General features: G+C 36.2%; 1 protein-coding gene across 2 annotated transcripts in view; it reads left to right on the top strand.

Moving 5' to 3' along the window:
• Nucleotides 1-19,110, top strand: part of LOC145690432 (putative helicase MOV-10) — a gene marked incomplete at its 5' end in the record, with an annotated part of 112,351 nt that extends 93,241 nt beyond the window's left edge. For both annotated transcript variants that reach the window (XM_081765306.1, XM_081765304.1), the window contains 3 exon segments: nucleotides 6,046-6,237; nucleotides 8,488-8,725; nucleotides 18,682-19,110. In XM_081765306.1, coding sequence (XP_081621432.1) covers nucleotides 6,046-6,237; nucleotides 8,488-8,725; nucleotides 18,682-18,722 — 471 coding nt within the window.
• Nucleotides 19,111-20,717: the final 1,607 nt, after the last annotated feature.

Raw genomic sequence — 20,717 nt, 5'->3', positions numbered from 1 at the left:
TAAAAATGTTTGATCTATATTCAAATACAATTATTTCGATAACAACAGCTTGACATTAACTATCCTATACAAATTTTGTTTTATAGGTGCGACGTATTTGATAGATTTTAACTTCATGAATTGGTTATTTTTAAAATTAATACATGGATATTAGAGAGTTAGTCATTATTTATGTTAATCAAACATCAAAAATTGTTCTTTTAGTTCATATAAAGAAGATTTATCAGATAGTTACATATATATAATGCCTTCAACATGAGCACTACGAAACAAATAGATAACTATAGATAACTTGAAGCCTAAATTTTTTGAATAAAGAAATAAATATAAAGACCAAATGAAAAAATCTCAAATTGAACAATTTTAAGTACAGTAGTCAGAGAAGGAGACAAAATCAGTCTCATCGGCTCTTTGATATGGCCCATGGACTCATTTTTTGCAATAACAACATTGAATCCAACCTTCTTTTCAATTCATGTGGATATAGGCAGAAATTTTCATGTTCATCATGTTCCTGAACTTAATTGGTATCTCCTTTTCTTGAATAACTAACTAACTCTATGGCCTATGGAACCTGGAGGTTCAATGCCGCGTTCACAAAAGTTCTCCACTGACTTCTCTCCTTGGCCAACTGGATCCAGTTTCTATTTTATACTCCGATTTCTGCGAGATGCATCTTATTATTATCTTCCCGTCTGTGTCTAGGTCTTCCAAATGAACGTTTTCCGATTGCATTTCAGTCAAAACTTCGAAAGTATCCCTATCTTCTTTTATTCTGGCTGCATGATCTCACCACCTAAGACTCCTAGATTTGATAACCCTAACAATGTTTCGTAATCGGTATAAATTATGTAGTTCCTCGTTATGAAGTTTCCGCCATTCCCCATTTCCGTTCCTCTTCGGTCTGAATATTCGTCTCGGGATTTTGTTCACAAAAGCTTTCAGTCTGCGTCCTTCCCTCACAGTAGGCGACCATGTTTCACAACTATGCAGAACAACAGTTATATTATATTTGTAGCCAACGTAGTTCTATCTGTTATTTTAAGTTTCAAGTTTTTCGATAGAATTCGCGTCAACAAAAGATTTTGAACTGAATATATTTAGTTTCTTTATGGATATGATTTTGGTCTGTTAATATTGATCCTAGATGTTTGAAAGTATCCACTTTGTCGAAAGTAGTATTTGATATTTTTACGCATCCTGGCGAATTTTCATGTATTTTGTTTTCTCCGTAGTTAATTCTTACCCCATGCTCCTGCAAGCGTTTAATAAGGCCTCTGTATTTCTTTCTATTGTTCTTCTATCATTCCCTATCAGATTTACATTATCAACGTATGCCATAACCTGCTGAATACCATTTAGCTCTAGACCCTGTTGATATCTTTGATTTTCCTTATAGTTGAATAATAATAATAAGGGCAAAATCGCATCTCCATCTTTCAGGTCATTCTCGACCTGAAAGCTTGTGGACAAGTATTTTCCAACTCGGACTTTATTTTGAGACTCATTTAAACACACTTTAATTAGTCTAACTAGCTTTCTCGGTATTCCAAATTCTGTAAGTGTTGTAAAATGTTTCCCTCCTAACCGAGTCGTAGGTCTTTTTAAAATCAATAAATAGTTGATATACTGGGGTATTATATTCGCATTTCTTTTCGAGGGTTTGCCTAAATCCACACTGATAATTTCCAATAATTTCGTGAGCGTCTAAGGTCAATCCTGCTAATAGAATGTTTGAAAGGATTTTATAGGATGTTGACAGAAGAGAAATGCTATGATAATTATTACAATCAGTTTTGTTACCTTCCTTGTGAATTGGAACAATGATTAATTCTTTCCACTCTTGTGGCAATTTCTTCTTATTCCAGAAAAGGAAAATGTTTGTGTATCTTCTTCCACAATTTTCTCTCCAGCTGAAATTAACTCAGTCGGGATTTCGTCTACACCCGGAGATTTGTGTTTCTTTAAGTTTTTTATAGCGATATCTACTTCTATTCGGTTGGGTTTTGGAATATACGGTTCTGCAGTGTGTATCTCTTTTTCTCCACGCACATTAGTTTTTGGATACGTGTTAAGTAAATCGTCAAAGAAATCTTTCTTTGCATTGAAGATGCTATCTGTGTGAATGACAACTGTTCCGTCGGCTTTCTTTAATTTATGAGTGCGAGGTTCATAGCCTTTCTTAAATTCGTTGATGCCCTTATACATGTCTCGAATGTTTTTGTTTTTACTATTATCTTCAAGATTATTAATTTTAGTTTCCAAAAATTGGCGTTTCTTTTTTCTAAATGTTTTAGAAATTTCCCGTCTGATGTCAACGAAATTTTGTGTAGCTATATTATTCGGCTTTTGTAGCCAACGTAGTTCTATCTGTTTTATCTTCTCCATGGTTTGTTCCTATATACTTCCACATGCCTCAAGTTTTCTTTTGTTGAAATTCTAATGCTATTCCTAATTTGAACCGACATATCCTGATCACTAGTGCGCTCCAAACTTCTGAAACCGAAAATCTATTCGACCTTAATCTGGTTTTCCCCTCTCAACCTGCTCTCCTCTAAATTCTTTAGATTAAGCCTCTCCGTTTTAAAGGCTGTAAATGCTGTAAATGGTATTATGATCTTTCCATCTATTGAAAACCATCTGCTTAATTGGGTGTGATACTTATCTAAACATATTTTGTGCAAAATAAAAATACTTTGAAGAAAGTCAAATTATGAATTCCTTATAATTTTGTTTCTACTTGTTCGAATTATGTCATATGATGACCGTAGTATTCGACACTAAGGTACTTTGGATGTGAGTTGGTCTGTCTATGTTACTTGTATAATTACTCGTTATAGAAGCATCCAAAATTTTGTTGTTTTTTGATGTTTGTGATACTGTGGCATGCTTAGTTTGCAGGGTTGTATAATATTTGTGGAATTTTAAGGTTTTCTTTTAATTAAAGACTTGAAATATGTAATGACCTGACGCAGTGCTATTTGAAAAAGAAAATACAATTGTATGTTGAGTTGGCAATGCTGTTAATTTAATGGTATTGAAAAGTATGTCAAACAACGTGTCTCTGTCGATATTTGCATGGTAAGAAGTTTATGTATCTATTACGTTAAAAAATACAAGAGTGTATAACGATAAATGGTCCAGCTTGTATATTTTTCAACTTTTAACACAAATATATGGAACAAGTGGGATTCAGATGTACGGCAACAGAAAACAGAATGTTTCTCAAAGATCAAGCAATTTGTTTCTAGGCCAACAACAGAAAAATATTTACAAAGCCCACACTTAAAAGAATTGTGTTTCTTTAATAGTACAAAAATTAATCACCAAAAAAAAAAAAATAAATAAATAAATAAATAAGATTTCTAATCGACAGTGAATTAATTATTTTCTCCTTACATGTCATTCAAAATAAGCAAAACATTACGTTTAAATGTTTTACAAAATACGTGGGGTCTACCTGATTTTGACAGATGATTTGCAAACCTGTTTCATCCAACTACGACTATTTCACTAAACAAATGTGAACTTCTTAGCGAGTGTGGTTAAAAGTCCAATTAACACAAGATCAAACAGGTAATTAATGCATACAGAGATGAATTATGGGAAGTTTCGCTGCTGTTTATCTTTGACATGAACTGATTTCTCACAATTTAACAAAATGCTAACTGCACCCGATCTTCGAAAAGAATGGTGTTTTTTGACCAACCAACACGTAAGTCAGTCGTTTCAATCACTTCTCTTACATCATTGCGTGTATAGGTAACAATTTTGCGTGCTATCGATGAGAGAGGAGGCTGCTCCGGTCTGCCCAACTACTCTGTTCTTATACATTTTTTCCTTGTGTATAAAGGCGAAGCCCTAAACTTTTTGTAGAAAAATAAATTACTGAATATTGCAGGCTTGATAATGAAGTATTTTATACATGAAAGATAAACATATCTGCTAGTGCTTTTTTTAAAAGATATCGTCTGAACAAAACTCACCCCACCTATTAACTACTCTTTGTAGAATAATTTTGGAAGAGAAATGACATACGAGGTGTTATTAAAAAGTTTCTAGACGTTCCGACAAAGTACTTTACCTACGTTTACACACTATCACCTTCAAAATAGTCATCTTATACAGCACTCTAAAAAAAATGAAATCTTTAAGTTTAACGTCCCACAGTTATGCCGGTTAGGCTAAAGGAGACGGTGATAATGAGAGATGAGTGAAATGGTGGAATGAAGAAAGTGGGAGGAGACGGGAGAGCCCCGAGAAAACCCACGAGCACGGTGTTTGTCCACCACAAAGTCCACTTGGCGGGGGCTGGGATCGAACCCGGGACCCCAAGCACCAGAGGTGAACGCTCTACCACTGAGCAACTGCGCCCCCCTATACAGCACTCTAGTGTTCCCAGCGTTTCTGCCACTGCTGCAATGTATTCTAAAAGTATTATATTCGAAGAGTGTCAAACACCTTCTCCAACTCAAGTTGGATCTTCACAATGGTGTGCAAATGGCGATCTTTGAGTTGGATTTTCAGCTTCGCGAAGATGGTTCGCATGAGCCAAATCTGGCGAGTAGGGTGTGTGCGAAAGTGCGATCATCTTGTTTCTGGTGAGAAATCCACGTGTCAGGAGAGTAAGATGACAGGGTGCATTGTCGTCATGCAGCAGCCAGTTTTTCGCACGCCACACAGTCGATCGCTTTCGCCGAATGTACTCCCTCAGACGCCTTAAACCCTAACAGTAGAACTTGCTATTGACCTTGGAGAAAAATTTCTTGATGCACAATGCTGTGAATATCGAAAAAGGCGATGAGCATGCATTTGGCCGAACTGCGGACCTCAGTCGCCTTTTTCGGTCTTGGAGATGATGGGTTTTTCCTCTATGAAGAATGTTTCTTTATCTTAGGGTTACTTGTACACCCAAGTTTTCTCACCGATAATGATCTTCGATAGATATGAAGAACGGGTCATCCAAGCACGTTGACGGAGTTCTTGGTAGACTTCGACGCGGTATTCTTTCTGCTCCTGGATCAGCAGAATGGAGACGAACTTGGCAGCAATATAGTGCATGTTCAAGTTACACATGAGAATTCCTGCACTATTCGTATGACACACCAACAATTACAGCAATGTTGTGGATTGTTCACCGATGATCCTCATGCAAAAGTTTTCGATTTTTTTTCGAAAAGTTTTCAACATTTTCCGGTGTTATACTCGTTGAAGGTCGTTCTAATCTCTCGTCGTCTTCCAGTGATGTTCTTCCGCTCTTGAAGCGCGCGTGCCTTTCAAAACACGTCGAACGATTCATTGCAGCGTCACCGTACACTTGCCGAATAATGTCAAGCGTCTCTGTGGTGAATTTGTTCGGTTTCATACAGAATTTCACGTTCTCTCTTATTCATACTTGCTGTCCAATATGAAATCGCAGACGTAGTAACGCACATGGTCAGAATAGCACCAATAGCACAGTTCCCGGTATACTTAGAAGAATGTCTCTTAGCTCACTGACTTATGAAGATCGGAACTCTCTGTGCCTATGCGTGCAGACTTGCGCTGTCATGTGTAGACGTGTTACAGAACTAGTTTCGTATTTTTTGATGCCACCTCGTACATAATAAGATCCCAGATATGGAATTCCATAAAGATCTAAAAAAAAATTGGTATCGATGTAATGAACGGTCTGGCTTCCTCTTATAGGACGAACGTATCAAAGAACAACCACATGATATCCAAATATCACTTTTCCAGAGGTACAGTAGGAGTCACTAAATGTGCGGTTCCGTTGATATGTTTCGATTCGATTTTCTTCCAAACACTTCGTCTTTGCTCTTGTCGACGCCCGAAAGTAAAAGTCACATGAACTTTCAAAGATTATCTTGGTCCATCCGTTAAGTTACCGGATTTTTTTTTCAATTTTATGATTCTGCCAATAAAGAAAGCTCGATGAATTGCTTCTGAAAGGAGATAGTTAATGCAAACGTAATTTAGTTTTAAGTATACTTCCCTATTCATACTTAATAACTTATAGTACTAATGGAATTTAAACTCTTGTAGGTACAGAAATTCCGAAAAGCTTTGAAGATGAAAGGTAATTCTGATTCGAAGTGGAATTCAGTGGAAGTTGGTTCAGTCGAGGAATTCCAAGGCCGAGAAAAAAGAGTAATCATTATCTCTACTGTTCGATCCACTCCCAAATACATGGAGTTTGACCGCAAGTTTCATCTAGGATTCCTACACAACCCAAAGGTAAATGAAGAGTGTAGATACAGTTGTGATCGTATTCACCTCTTAACATATATTAATGAAATATATAATCACCAAAGCACTAAATTTATTTAAACACTTTTGTAATATTTTTGACAACGTATCGTCTCCTTCATCAGACACGTTATATATATATATATATATATATATATATATATATATATATATATAGAGAGAGAGAGAGAGAGAGAGAGAGAGAGAGAGAGAGAGACTCATTTTAGAAAATACTTAATGTAAGTGTTAGAAATGCTATTTTAAATGATAGAAGTGCCAATTTTTCTGTTTTTTGTCAATATAACACTGAATTATTCCTTTGATATACTAAATTTTTCTTTCCGATAAATTAGATGACGGTTCGTAAGGAGATACTTTTACAGCTTTAATCTAAGGGGCTGTACTGAAACTGAAAATAACCATTGACAAAGATGCGCAGCAATGTAGAAATTTTCATAGATATCCATATATTAGAAACAATTCTTGAAGTTTATCACAGATTATTACTGAAGATAAACGTATCCAAGTTTGAAGAAAGTCTGCTATAAACATCTGTTACTACAGGAATATACTTAAACGCTTTACTATCTGGCAGCTTGACAGCTTTGTCAATATTCCAGGTGTTATTTAGCCTTTGCACTTCAGGAGTTTAATACATTACCATAGTTTTTTATTATTAACTTTAAATTTTGGACAGGTATAATAGAATTTAAAATAATCTAATGTCTGAAAACATACGGAGTCAAGTAAAATACTAGCAATCGTAACAGATGTTGCACTGTATCCCATGTGTCCTCTGTTGCTTACTCGAGCATAGAAATATCCTAATGAAAGAAAATAATATCCTAGGTATTAGAACTCTAAAAGCATCACCAATCTTAATTTCTGTTGTATTCAATAAAGTTTGTTCTCTAAAAAGATATGAAGTTATAGTATCCGTACTCTCTAGTTTCAAAATATTCTCTTTTACATTAGAATCACTACGCTGATAATTTATAAGATATTTATTAAAGAGGGAGTTTCCAGAAATTAATGGATTTACATTTCCTCATGATCGTTTACAACTTATACTGTATTTAGCTCGTTTATATAAAATTTTAAGTAATCCCCAATAGGGGTGTAAGAATCTACATTACTATTTACTTCGGATATAAACAATCCTAACTTTAAACTGTGCAATTTCTCCAGTAAAGCCCTTTAATGTCCCTGGTGCATGTGTTTTCTAAGATAGGGTTTTTGAGTCTGTGTACAAAGGAAAGTGATTACATAAATATTATTCCTTTTAACGCGATAAACAAAGAGCTTTAAGTTCCAATTCACACATTATCTTACTCCACTGAGGATGAGAAATAGTTTTAGAAATCATAAACAATGTTGGTAACTTTCCTTCATCACTGAACTGTACGTGAGAAAGTTTTCTCATACTACTATCAATATGAACTGCAAAACTTGCATTCGTGTCAGGAACTTTTAACAATACATTCTCACTAAAAAAGTCAGTTTATTAAGAGCTCTATCATATTCTGAAGTCCTTTTAGATAATTCAGTTTTGGATTCAGAAGATCCGAATGTTGTCGAACTTGCATAGCATTTACAAAAACGTTTTGTCTGCAAATAGAAACGCTCTTATGTCATATTTAACGACTTATAGATCTAAATGTTGATAAGTACTACTGATTTATGCTCTTTCATCCTAATACTGAATATATAGCATTCTATTCAATATATTATTTTCTTTTAAGAAAGGAGCTAAGGGTCAAAGTAAACATTTTGGATATTAATAAAATAACTATTTATATACACACTTATCGTGGTAGTTGTAAAACAATACAAGATTATTCTTAAATTGTTTTGTATCAGTAATTATTACCCTGAACTTATGCATGGATTATTCTTTACTGTAGATTACTTTTATAAAAGCTACAAAAGTCAAGGAAAGCTTTTTCTACATAATTCCTTTGGAACCCAAAATATTGTCAACGTAATTAGGAAATAGCATCTCTTTTGTCATTTTGTCGATTATTTTTCCATTTCTTTTTTCCAATGAAAATTATCCCCAAAAATCATTATTATTATATTAGGTATAGGATTTTACCTTTAAAGTTCTGAAATGCCTTCTAATTGTACTTATCTTTGAACATGAATATTAAGAAATAATAATGTTATTTACGAATTGAGTTTTAATAAACGAAACTATAGAATGACTTCGCATTAATGTTCTGTTGTTTTTATTAACAGAGGTTTAACGTTGCCATTACTCGAGCCAAATCGCTACTGATCGTCGTTGGGAACCCAAATGTTCTTCAGTATGACAAATACTGGCGAGAATTCATTATATTCTGCCAGCAGCGAGGAGGTTATCAGGGAGTTCAGTTTGTCCCTGATCCAAGAGCTTATAGTGTAGAGCCCAATGCAGAGAATAACTCAAGACTAGATAAACTAATAGAACAATATGAAAACTTGCTATTGGAACAAGGTAGATCCTTTTTCTGTATAGTTTGTATTTCAGTTTTTCATTACCTAATGTATACTAGCTGTTGATTGTCACTCGAAGCTTGGTAAGTTTTTAGTATGTGTGTGAAAATATATTGCCTATTTTTGTTTTGTAACCAATGACATTGCAGCCCAATCTAGAGCGGACCTACCAATCCCCTCACAACCAATTTTTATTTTCCTTTAAAAATCAGTAAAAATTTCCATTAATTAAACAAAACAATGCACAAACAGACAAACCAGTTTTAATTTTCAGTAGTAATATGAAAAATATAAAATTATCCTATTGAGAAAGAATAATAAGAGTAAATATTTATTCTGATTTGTGAAACAAAATTTCGGAACTAATTTCTGAATAAATTTCAACTTTTTGAACAAATTTCAGTTCTTATTAGATAAGCATAATATGTATATGACAAGATTTGTCCTACATATTACAAGGATACCATATTGATGCATTTAGATTATTATTCGTATTATTATTATTGTTATAAAAAGGCCTTGTGTCCATCTTAAACACAAACTAAATACAACTTTCTTACAAGACTGTCTATAATCTTTATTATAAATTAATTAGAAATGTTACAGTTTCGGAAGTATATCACTTCCTTCTTCAGACTACTTTCCAACTGAAATCATAAATAATATTACATAATTTTTTCTCTACCAATCAGATAAAAATGATGTAATATTATTTATGATCTCATCATCATCTTATCAGCTGTGACGTACCACACATCAAAGCAGCTGTCTTTTGTAATTGCTCCCCCCTGATTTATTTGAGCTTCCTGCTTTCACGGCAAGAAAGAATCGACGCAACATAGACAGGACTGAGCTAGGACAACGCCTACGGTGCTAGCTTTCTCTATTGCTGTGTTTAGCCACCTAAGCACCTATAGAAACGGGGTGCTTTCTACCTATTAACTCTACCTGATCGACTGTACACAAGAGCGTGAAGGTTTCTATGCCCCTAAGGCAATCGCAACCGGCCAAAGGGGGTGGTCTCAAACCTCCACGAGGAGACTCTGCAGCTCTTACTCCTGCCAATTCCTGCCTACTCTAAACGCCCTCGCACCCAAGTGCACGTCATCATTCTGATAATGAAAGTAACCGTTCACGATCACCACCATCTACGTGGGCTGAAGCCTTACTTATGGACACAGGTGCTATGGACGTTGTCCACCCTGCTGATGCCGATCCATCCACTTCACATCCTGGCACAAACACCGCGTCTGCTACTGCTGCTTCTGGTACAGATACTAGACACACCAGTGGCCGTTCTCCGTTATTAAACTTTCTGCTTACTGGGTTTGACAGCCGTTTCAAAACAGAAAAGCATATTTATTTTCAAATAGTCAAATACCTTCCAAGGGGGAATATCCAGGAAATTATCAAGACCAAAAACGGGTCAATCATAAATCTCCTGATACCCAGTTTGGCACTACTTTGCACAATAAAGCTTCCTACGAGATATTCGGCCCAAATGCATAACTCCAATCGCTGTCTAGTAGTACCAAAAAGACTCAACCTCCACCACGCCAAGCACCAATGCTCTCAGTTGTAATTCGAGAACACACCAAAGAAGAGATTGAAACAGAATTACGTCTTAAGGAATACTCTTTTAAAGAAGTGCCTCCGCATTGAAAACAATAACAGACCAACCTACATTATTCGTCTCCTCACAAATTCCAAGGACACGATTGATGATCTGTTACAGCATGGTGCTTACATCTATCGTCGCAGCCATAAGGTTGAACCATCTCGCTCCTCTGCCCGTCAGATGTCAGCGATGCCAAACTTACAACCAACACACTACATCTCAGTGTCCAAATAATCCGAAGTGTGGCTATTGTTCCGGACCACATTCCACATCTTCATGCAGCAACCACAACCAAGCTCCTCGCTGCCTTACTGTTCACGTGATCATCCCACCTATAGTTACAAGTGCCGCGCCAGACCAGCACCACAATCTGAAAAACCAGAACTTACAGTTTCTATTCGTACGATTGATTTCTCCACACTTCCGGACAATTCTTTGCCTACACCTCTCACTGTGGAAGATCTTCACTTCACTACAATTGTTCTTCAAAATATTCATCCCTTCTTGCATACTCACATCTTATCACAAGTTACTGCTGCTGGAAAACTTCTTTTCAATCTCCAATTCCATGCCACATATTCTGGAAACACAGTCCACTTCCATTTCTCATCACTCGAAACCTCTGTCTAATATGGATTGGATCTGTTACGTTATGGCATATACCTTTTTATTTTTAAACATCCGCTCATTCAACACCCACAAGTTTGTGCTCGAGCATTCCTCCGTAATGAAAAAGTTCATGGTTTTGGAATGAAACCTAAGTGAAACCTTTCTTACCCCACTCCATCAAGTCAAACTCTCCGGATGTAATTTGACTCGTTTGACTACCCACTGCATATAGCTCGGGCACATTGCGGTATTGCCATTGGTACTTATAACCATCTGTTAATTCGCACACGCGTGCTTCGTCCTCACATGCATCTCCCTGAACATAACAACTTTCGTCACTATCTGATCATGGCTGATATCAATCTCCATAGTAGATCGTTAGGCGGAAAACAACGCTTTACAGATTTTATTAATCAATCAATTGCGACAGAAATCTTAGATCTTCCTTCTGTAACACGCCCAATTAGCCAAATATCACCAGATATCGTCATACCATCTTCTAGTCTTACTATATCAAACTTACGCATCTGCCTCCTGTTGGATGCACCGATTCTTCTCGATGTTCCTTGTGCGACACCACCAAAAATTTCTCGAGAGCCCATTCATTATTATGATTACGAGCGAGCTAACTGGCAGTCATACCAATCCGACATTGAGCATGCCCTAAGGAGTGCTCTTCCTTCCAACACGAATGACGACCTTCTTCACGTAGTTGATAATTTTTTAGATATCATTACACATGAAGCACAAGCCAATATCCCTTTAGAAAGCATACATTTCCATAAACCTCCAGTACCACCTCACTATCATTCCATTATTACTGCATTTCGACAGGCGTTCAGAGAATATTTGCATACTCGAAATCCTGAAGCACTGCGTCAGCAACGTTGATGGAACAGGATGGTACGAAATTATCTTGCGGCCTATAAACGACGACACTGGGCCAATACGTGTAACAGACTTGCAGCAACATCCAAACCTTCCGTCTATAGGCAAAAATTCATCAACTTACTGGCACCAATGCTCGTACTACCTACCCAATTATCGAACATGGTCACGCCCTTCAAACGGATGTTGAAAAAGCTTATGTTTTCGCTATTTTCAGGATATCTTTACGCCTCCTCATCATAATTTTGCCACTCAATTTTACCGACATATTGAACGCCTTACAAATCCAAATCGTCAGCAACTACGTCCTCATTGCGACCATACCATTGCCTCTCACTAAGCCAATCATCTCTTCTGACATCGTCGCTGTACTGTACTCTTCTCGAAATACTGCACCCGGCTTTCGACAGTCACATACCGCCTTATCAAAGCTTCACCTTGGGGGTGCGGTGGCTCAGTGGTCAAGCGTTCACCTCCGGTGCTTGGAGTCCCTGGTTCGATCCCAGCTCGCACCTTGTGGACTTTGTGGTGGACAAACATCGCGCTCGTGGGTTTTCTCGGGGTTCTCCCGTTTTCCCCCACTTTCTTCATTCCACCATTTCACTCATTTTTCATAATCACCGTCTCCTTTAGCCTAACCGGCATAACCGTGGAACTTAAAACTTAAAGATTTCATTTCAAAGCTTCACCTCCTTCCTTTCATATTTTACTTGCTTCCATTTATAGTTTCATTCTTCGTACCGGCTTTTAACCTCCTCAATGGAAAGTCTCTAAAATACTATTGTTTTCTAAGCCAAATAAACCCCCTCAGGCTCTCTCGTCCTATCGTTCAACTTACTTCTTGCTTTAGTAAAATCTTCGAAAAAATCTTCTAAACCGCCTTCATCATCATCTCGCTACCTATAACCTATTACCAGTTCACCAAGCCGGCTTCAGACCTGCCATCAGCCTATACGACCAACTTCTTCGGCTTACCACTACTAAATAGCAATCATTACAATTCATCTCGCCCCTCATGCCTCTTACTCTTTTACTTGGAAAAAGCTTTCGATAAGGTATGGCATATTGGACTTCTGTATAAACTTCACCGCTTCCGCCTTCTGATGTGTTATATAAGGCTCATTCAATCCTTTCTTACATCCCGGCTTGCCTACATTACTATCAATAGCGTTCTATCATATCCAATCTTTCTAGACTCTGTTGTACCTCAGGGCTCCGTTCTATCACCTCTATTATTTCTTCTTTACATAGCAGATATGCCTTCTTTGCTATCAAACGTAAAAGTTTTTCAGTTTGCTGATGACACGGCATTTCTTTGCCTTGGGACTACTGTACAGCATATCAATCAAACTTTACAACCTGTTATAAATACATTTCTTGACTGGTGCACACATTCGAAACTCACTGTCCATTCTCACAAAACACAAGCAACTGTCTTTCAATATCCACAAAGACGCTCACGTGTTAGACAAAACCCAAATCGTCTCGACCTCACCATTGGTGGTACTGCCATACCTTCCTCGAAGCAGGTTACATATCTAGGCGTAGTCTTTGACAGCGAACTTACCTGGAAACCACACGAGCGGAAACTTCAATTACAAAGTACACACAGACTCAACCTTATCCGAAAGTTAGTTTGCACGTCTTGGGAATTGCACTCTAATTCCATTCTTACTACGTACAAAGTTTTCTTACGCTCTTTTCTCACCCATGGACACACTGCGTGGATATCAGCACCAGTCTCCTTCTATCAGCGAATCCAGATTATTGAAAGGCACGCTATCCGCCTTGCATTTCGTATTCTCCTGCCTTACCCTATGGCTCCACTGTACCACCGTATAACCTTTCCTCCTATTCTACCACATATAGAGTCTTTACGCACAAAATACATCACCAAACGCATGAGTTCCTAGAATCCCGTATTTTTTGACACTATCCATCTTAATATTGCTCATGACGTTCCTCCGATATATATATATATATATATATATATATATATATATATATATATATATATATATACTCCTCTCCAACATTTTATGACCCTGTACTGTCACACTCTCCCTGCCAATGACCCCCACAAATTTTAATATGACATATATCATCCATCTCATTATTCTCATCATGTTTATCCATCTTTGCACATGTGATATCCTTCTATACTAACCAGGGCCTCCACTTGTCACTCATTAGTCTCGAGTTGCCCCAAGATAGAAGATAACCCTAATTTGTTACTTTAACAGCTCCTCAGTGTTGTCTCATCTACTGCACTTCATACATCTCATCCAACCCGATTCATTCCCATTGGCTACACTTAATAGTATATTTGTTCTTGTTAATGTGTCATTTAATTCATCTATATCATCTTCCTCACCTTTGTTTTTCTCCTATACCGACAAACTCTGAGAGTTGATTCCTCACATTGAAATAAGAAAAAATGTTCATATGGACCTATGGGAAAAAAGTGCATAGTTACAGAGCTAGGGCTGTCCAAAATCTCGAAAAAGCCAAATTTTAACAGACCCTATTTCGAATTCGAGAAACTGTGGATGGTGGTCCTTATCAGCGTAAAAGAAACCACGCATACACAATTAAAAAGTGCATGTTTCATCAATTTTCAATAGGTGTACAGGGCATTCACTACAGGGTGTAATTCTCACATATGCTCTCAATAGAGTTTTCAGATAAACCCTGATTTCAAGAAGCTCCAAAGTAGGCAGGAGGTAAGCCTTGACAACAATGAACATCCAACGCTTCGGAGGGAAGTTGGAAGTGTTAAGAATCGGCAGCTCCATGTTCTTTTGTGTTCGGAAAACGTGTTGATGCGATGTATTTCTTCACGGTATATTTCACGTTTTCTTCAGTTATAAACGTGAAAGAAAACGTTGCAGCATACGTTTTCCGCAGTGCGAGAGACCTTGCTGCTCAAATCCTTAACACTTCCGACATCGTGCCAAAGGATTCCGTGTTCACTGCTATCAAGACTTATCGTTTGACTACTTTGAACCAATCATAGAGTCAGAGCTATCTCAAAATTCGATATATGGCATGTCTGGAAATTTCACCCTGCATGGAATACTCTGTACACCTATTGAACATTAATGAAATATGCATGTTTAGATTGCGTATGCGTAACTTCCTTTACGCTGATAAGGACCATCCTCCATAGTTTCTCGAATTCGAAATAAGGCCTCTTGAAATTTGGCTTTTTCGCGATTTTGGACATCCCTAGCTTTCAAACTATGTACTTTTGCCCACAGGTCCATACGAACTTTTTCTCTTATTTTGATGTAAGGAATCACCACTTACCGTTTGTCGGTATACTTCATTAACACCCTGTATGTAACAAGTGATGATCCTGGAATGCAGATCCATCTGGAAGAGATGAAAACCAAATTGATGCTCAATAAAGATCATAATCCTGGAATGCAGATAAATCTATGTGGAAATCACTGACAATCAATTGATGCTTAATAAAGATTAATAAATAGATACCCGCATGATTCCAAAATACTCATAGCCCATACATGATTTTCCTTCCCTCGAAAAATTTTCACCCTTCTCTCCTTCCCAAGAAAGGGTGTACACCTTTGACGGGTGAACAGGAAAAAAACAACGAAAAAATCTTTAAAAAGTCCCAAGTACATTTTCGTTAATACTGGTTTATTTTACCAAAGTAGATGAAAATGTCTAGCACTGGAGGGTTATCTGAAGACAATATAAGGCGTATGTCATTCGAGAAATTTGAAGTTGATCCTGAGAGTGATTCAGAGTTCGAGGATAATGTTAAAATATTTCTGAGGAAGTAATACAGTTTCTGGAGATAAAGGTTCGGTGGGAAGTGGTTCTGAATTTCTGATAAGTTTTCTATGGCATGGAGAAGTGTAACACCAAAAAATAGAATATCGTCCAAGTTTCAGTAGTGCCCCAGAACTGCAGAACTATCTGCTTCAGGCTAGGCTCCAGCTAGCTCCAGGCTCCAGCTAGCTATTTCCAGCTTTTTTTTTCACCAACGACTTTATATTTCGTGTTTTTACTTACAGTAACAAGAAAGCTCAATAATGGGTACAATGTAAAATATCAGCTGATGCTCACCTGCAACATCGTATGGAAAGTTATGGATAATACTAAAATTCTTACTATCATTGGAACATGCAAATAAAGAGCAAATAAATATTTTTTGAGTACGAATGAAGAATTCAAAAGAACAACTTTTCGGCTAACATGTCTGGAGACAGATTTCTTTAATTATGAAAATATATCAGGTTTGACGACTGTAACACAAGAGAAAAAAGGTAGGAAAATAAACTCACTGCTTTCAGAGAATTATAGATCTATTTGCCAAGCAGTGTCGTGTATTTTGTAGTCCCAGTATACATCTTACAGTGGATGAAAAGTCAGTCCCTGCAAGAAACAAATGTCCTTTCAGGGTATAAGTGAAATTAAACTCACACAAACACAGAATAAAAATTTGGGATCCTGGTGATAACGTTAACGCATACTGCCATAATTTATAGGTGTATACCGGAAAAATAACGACACTGAAAAGAATTAAGGGAAAAGAATAGTAATGGATTTGACGAATCGTTTGAAACTTGGTTACGGAATAGCGACTGATATGTATATTTATGAGAATTGATCTCGCTGAACAACTTCTTCAGAAAGAAACATAACTTTGTGTGGCACTGTTCGTAAAAATAAGGATCTTTTTTCCTAAGGAGTTCTTATCAAGTAGATCTAGATATCAGTACTCGTTTGTATTTGGATTTATAGTATACGTTGGTGTCATTCTCTTTAAAAGTCGGAAATATTATTTCTATTTACCTAAATAAAAAGGTATTCTATAAATATTTTACGATATATTATACAATGGTTTATATATATGAGATTCAATGAAAATTATTATTGTTTTATATTTAACAGGATTGGCTAATTTGCTAATTTCGTTAAAAATTGCTTTTAGTATTGGGATGCACGTACATCCCTATTCAATACATAATGTTTCTATTTAACTCAGTAAAAAGAGGTTCAATATTAATTATTCACCTTCTAACAGCATTACTACTATCTGAGTTATATATATATATTCACCTTCATTGTCCACTACTTATTGCAATATTGTATTAGTAACTCAATGTCTACAGACGGTAATCACCAGATTTTGACAATTCGTCGAACCTTTCCATGTTGTGTTGTTAATGAAGAAACGTTTTGCAGATTATATTATTGGATAGTTATCGGAAACAGTAATAGTCTGAAGACACTAGGTTTTCATTAAATCATTAAATGTTGTTTTCAAGAATTTCGTGGTGGATTCATTTCTGAAATCATACTGCACATATGCAGTTGTAACTTGATTGGGGATACCGCTTACTTGTCGAGACATATATATATATATATATATATATATATATATATATATATATATATATATATATATATATATATATAGAGAGAGAGAGAGAGAGAGAGAGAGAGAGAGAGAGAGTTAAAGACATAATTTCGATCATTAATGATGATGTGGTAAATCTATGTCCACGAATAGTTGATAGAAGCGAACAAACTGGCGAAAGTAGATTTCTCGAGTTCGTCTCTTACGTTTAGAAAAAGTGGAGTTTAGATACTGAGATTGTAGCCATTATCCTTGGAGAAAAGAAGACGGGCAGACTGTGTGTAGATTTGTCTTACGTGGAGTTAGGACGTTAAACTTCGATTCGAACCCATCCTAGGGAGAATCTTTCTCATTCTTGAAGCTTTTCGATCTGTCCCTAATTGATTATCTTTTTGATCACTTTCAATCGAGCGGTATGCAATCACTTAACAGCATTATTTTAAATTTTGATACAGTGTTGACAACTGTAATTTTATTTTGTATATATCCAAGAGAAGTATCTTGTATGGTGTTAAGTTTATGTAATTTCATTCGTAAAATAAGAAAACTCCTTGTGAAACACTGTATAACCTGCGGGCATCTGTGGACAGTCACTGTCTTTTGGATTAGATTTCCAGGAAGTCCAAACTTTGAGGTTAATAAAGCAATACAATGTAACGTAAGGTATGAAAGTGTAAGTCAACACAATTCTTTCATTAAGAATTTGAATTTCGACATAGCATTGGCAACAGTGCCTGAATACAGATAGGGTAGAGAACTATTTTATATTAATTGTATACGTGAAAATAATGTATAAGCTACCTCTCGGACATTTGTACAGCAACAGCTCAATGCAGTTAGTCATCGATTTATGACCGACTTTGATTACGATTGCCCGGTCGTAAGGTGGACAGATGGTAACCTATTACGCAGTATAATAGATTAAATTACCATTTTGATCAGTCCTCTGCCAGTGATTTAGGCTGCGGTTACATTAATTCAAAATTCCTACAATATTTGTTCGTACAAACTCTTACGAATTAAACAAATCAATTGATGTTCACAAACGCTGTTACATTACTTCCTTCCTATTCGTATGAGTAAGTATCTACGAAAATTCGTTGTTGTTGTTATTATTTCTCTTATTATCATAATAGGCCTTTGATGATAACCACATCCACGAGTAACTGTATAAAGCTAGGTCTATTAGTAAGAATTGTCTTCGCATATGGGGTCTGACGTGGAGTCTTCCGTTCAAATTTCTTAAATTATTGCCAGAGTTACTTGTTTTATTACAATTCTTCCTCTACACTGTTTTGATTATAATTTTAAAACTAGGACTGTATTTTTTGTTTCAGATAGCTTACCACCACTTTTATTTACCATATTAGCTGTAATTTTCAACATTGTTAAATACACTTATGATATAGTAATGAAAATGATGCTTATCTTACATCTGCTTCTATTTCAGCGCCAGCAGAAGAGAGGCCAGGCTGGAGATCAGAAAGATAACGGAAAGAAGAAACCATTCGTGTCCATAAAGTGCTCCAAAACTAAAAAAAAAAAAAAAAAAAAAATCAAATTTGCTCTAAGGCCTATAGATGACATGTGATTGTATAATGCGACTAATGTGTTGGTTTACGTACCAGAGTGTTAGAAAACGTGTCTGCTGCTTTTATAAACAAATTACCAAAGACATGAGTAAAAATTGCTAAAAGTTACCAAGTATAGAACATTTACAGTTAATATTGTACCCTAGTGTGAATACTATGTCCTAGTAATAGCTAGGGTATATATCATATGACATTCATATATTCATGATAACGATAATTATGTTACTTATCATTTAGTTACTTAAAGTGTGTTCTAATGCTCAATAATAAATTAGTTCGCCTTAAAATATTTGCCTATTAAATTCAGTTCCTAATGATGTAATTTTGCTACTAAACACTGTGTTGTATAAATAAAGTATTCGTAGTTCAGTATTGATATCGCCCTAAGTTCTGTCCTGATTTTGAACAAAATTTTAGGGATTAGAAAATTAATCGTATAGATTCTATTCCATATCCCATCTCCCTTAGCCTAACGGGTACACTGAGAAAAATCCATTATCCGGACAGCGGTATATTGTACAAATACAAGGATTCGTTACGTTTACTAAGGAAATCTGTACGGAGCGTACTTTATCCATATACTACATAGGTACTGCCTTTTACTCGCTTAGATATTACATCATGTCGCTGCAGGATGTCTGACATCTCACAATCTTCCGTATTTTACATACGAATACGTATGTTAAATACTTCAGCTATATGTTATATACGTCCATCTGTGTGTGAGATCCAGACCGCCTATAGACACTCTTTCTTTCGAAATGGCTGACGTCATTGAACTACCGTCTTTTGCTTGCGAAAAGAGGTTGTTTACAAACGGAAAAGAAGAGAGGAAGGAAACAAGTGCTTGGGTAAGTACACTAGTTAACTATTACTTTAGTTAAATATTCCATTAATTATATATTCTTTTAGTGTAACTTGCTTTAATATAGTACTAAGTAAGTAATGTAGTTTATGAATACAATTCTTACTATTGTAAAACTCGTTAATGATTGAGGACAATGGAATGGGTGAATCTGAATTTTGAGAAATCTTTGAATATTAATGTTTTGAAACATTTTACATTTCAAGGTAGCAAAATGAATGTTATGTGTTTATTCATTCCGTTTTATATGTGACGATTTATTACTTGGAGCAGTTTTACTACAGGGCTGCTTAACATAATTGCATAACTAAAGGAAGAAAACGGCCTGGGACCTATATGTTAGGTACCACTCCGGCATTTGCCTGCTGTGAATGAGGAAAAGCCAAGGAAACCTCATTCAGGATGGCTGGACTTAAAATCTTTTGATACTTTTTCGACCGAGTTCCCCCACCGGGATCGAACCCGGGACCGTTCGCACCGAAGGCGAGAGCGTTAGCGAATACGCTACGCGGGGCCACTAGTGTAGTTTAGAAAACTCATTTTTACTAGGATATTTGCAAGATTTTTTTTTCTTTTAGTTTAACGCCCCATGATTGTACATCAATGTAAGAGAGAAGGTGACGATGAGATACATGATAATGGTGGAATCAAGAAAATGTAAGGAAACTGGAAAGTCTTAAGAATAACCACAACTACAGTGTTCACCAAAAGCCTATTTGTCGGGAGCAGGAATCGAACCAGGGACCTACCGCGTCAGAGGTAAGCGCTCTCAGAGCTTTCTTTTGTTTAAAGAACTTGTTTACAATGAAATATATATATAACGAAGATATTGACATATTTTACAGCCTCACTGAAATTTAAAAAAAAAAAGTAGTCAGGGAGAGCTTACTTGTCAGGTTTTTATTCTTTAATTTAATTTATTTTTATTTATTTATTTTTGCTTTGTTATGTTCCCTAGTTAATTAATGTTTGGGTTACTGAAAATTAAAACCTTTTTAGTATTATTGTTATGTCATCACTTTGGAACCA

This window comes from Thermobia domestica, chromosome 7 (genome assembly GCF_964235325.1).
Source record: "Thermobia domestica chromosome 7, izTheDome1.hap1.1, whole genome shotgun sequence".
NCBI lineage: Eukaryota > Metazoa > Arthropoda > Insecta > Zygentoma > Lepismatidae > Thermobia > Thermobia domestica.
The sequence above is the reverse complement of the archived record's forward strand: the minus strand, read 5'-3'. Positions and strand labels throughout refer to the sequence as shown.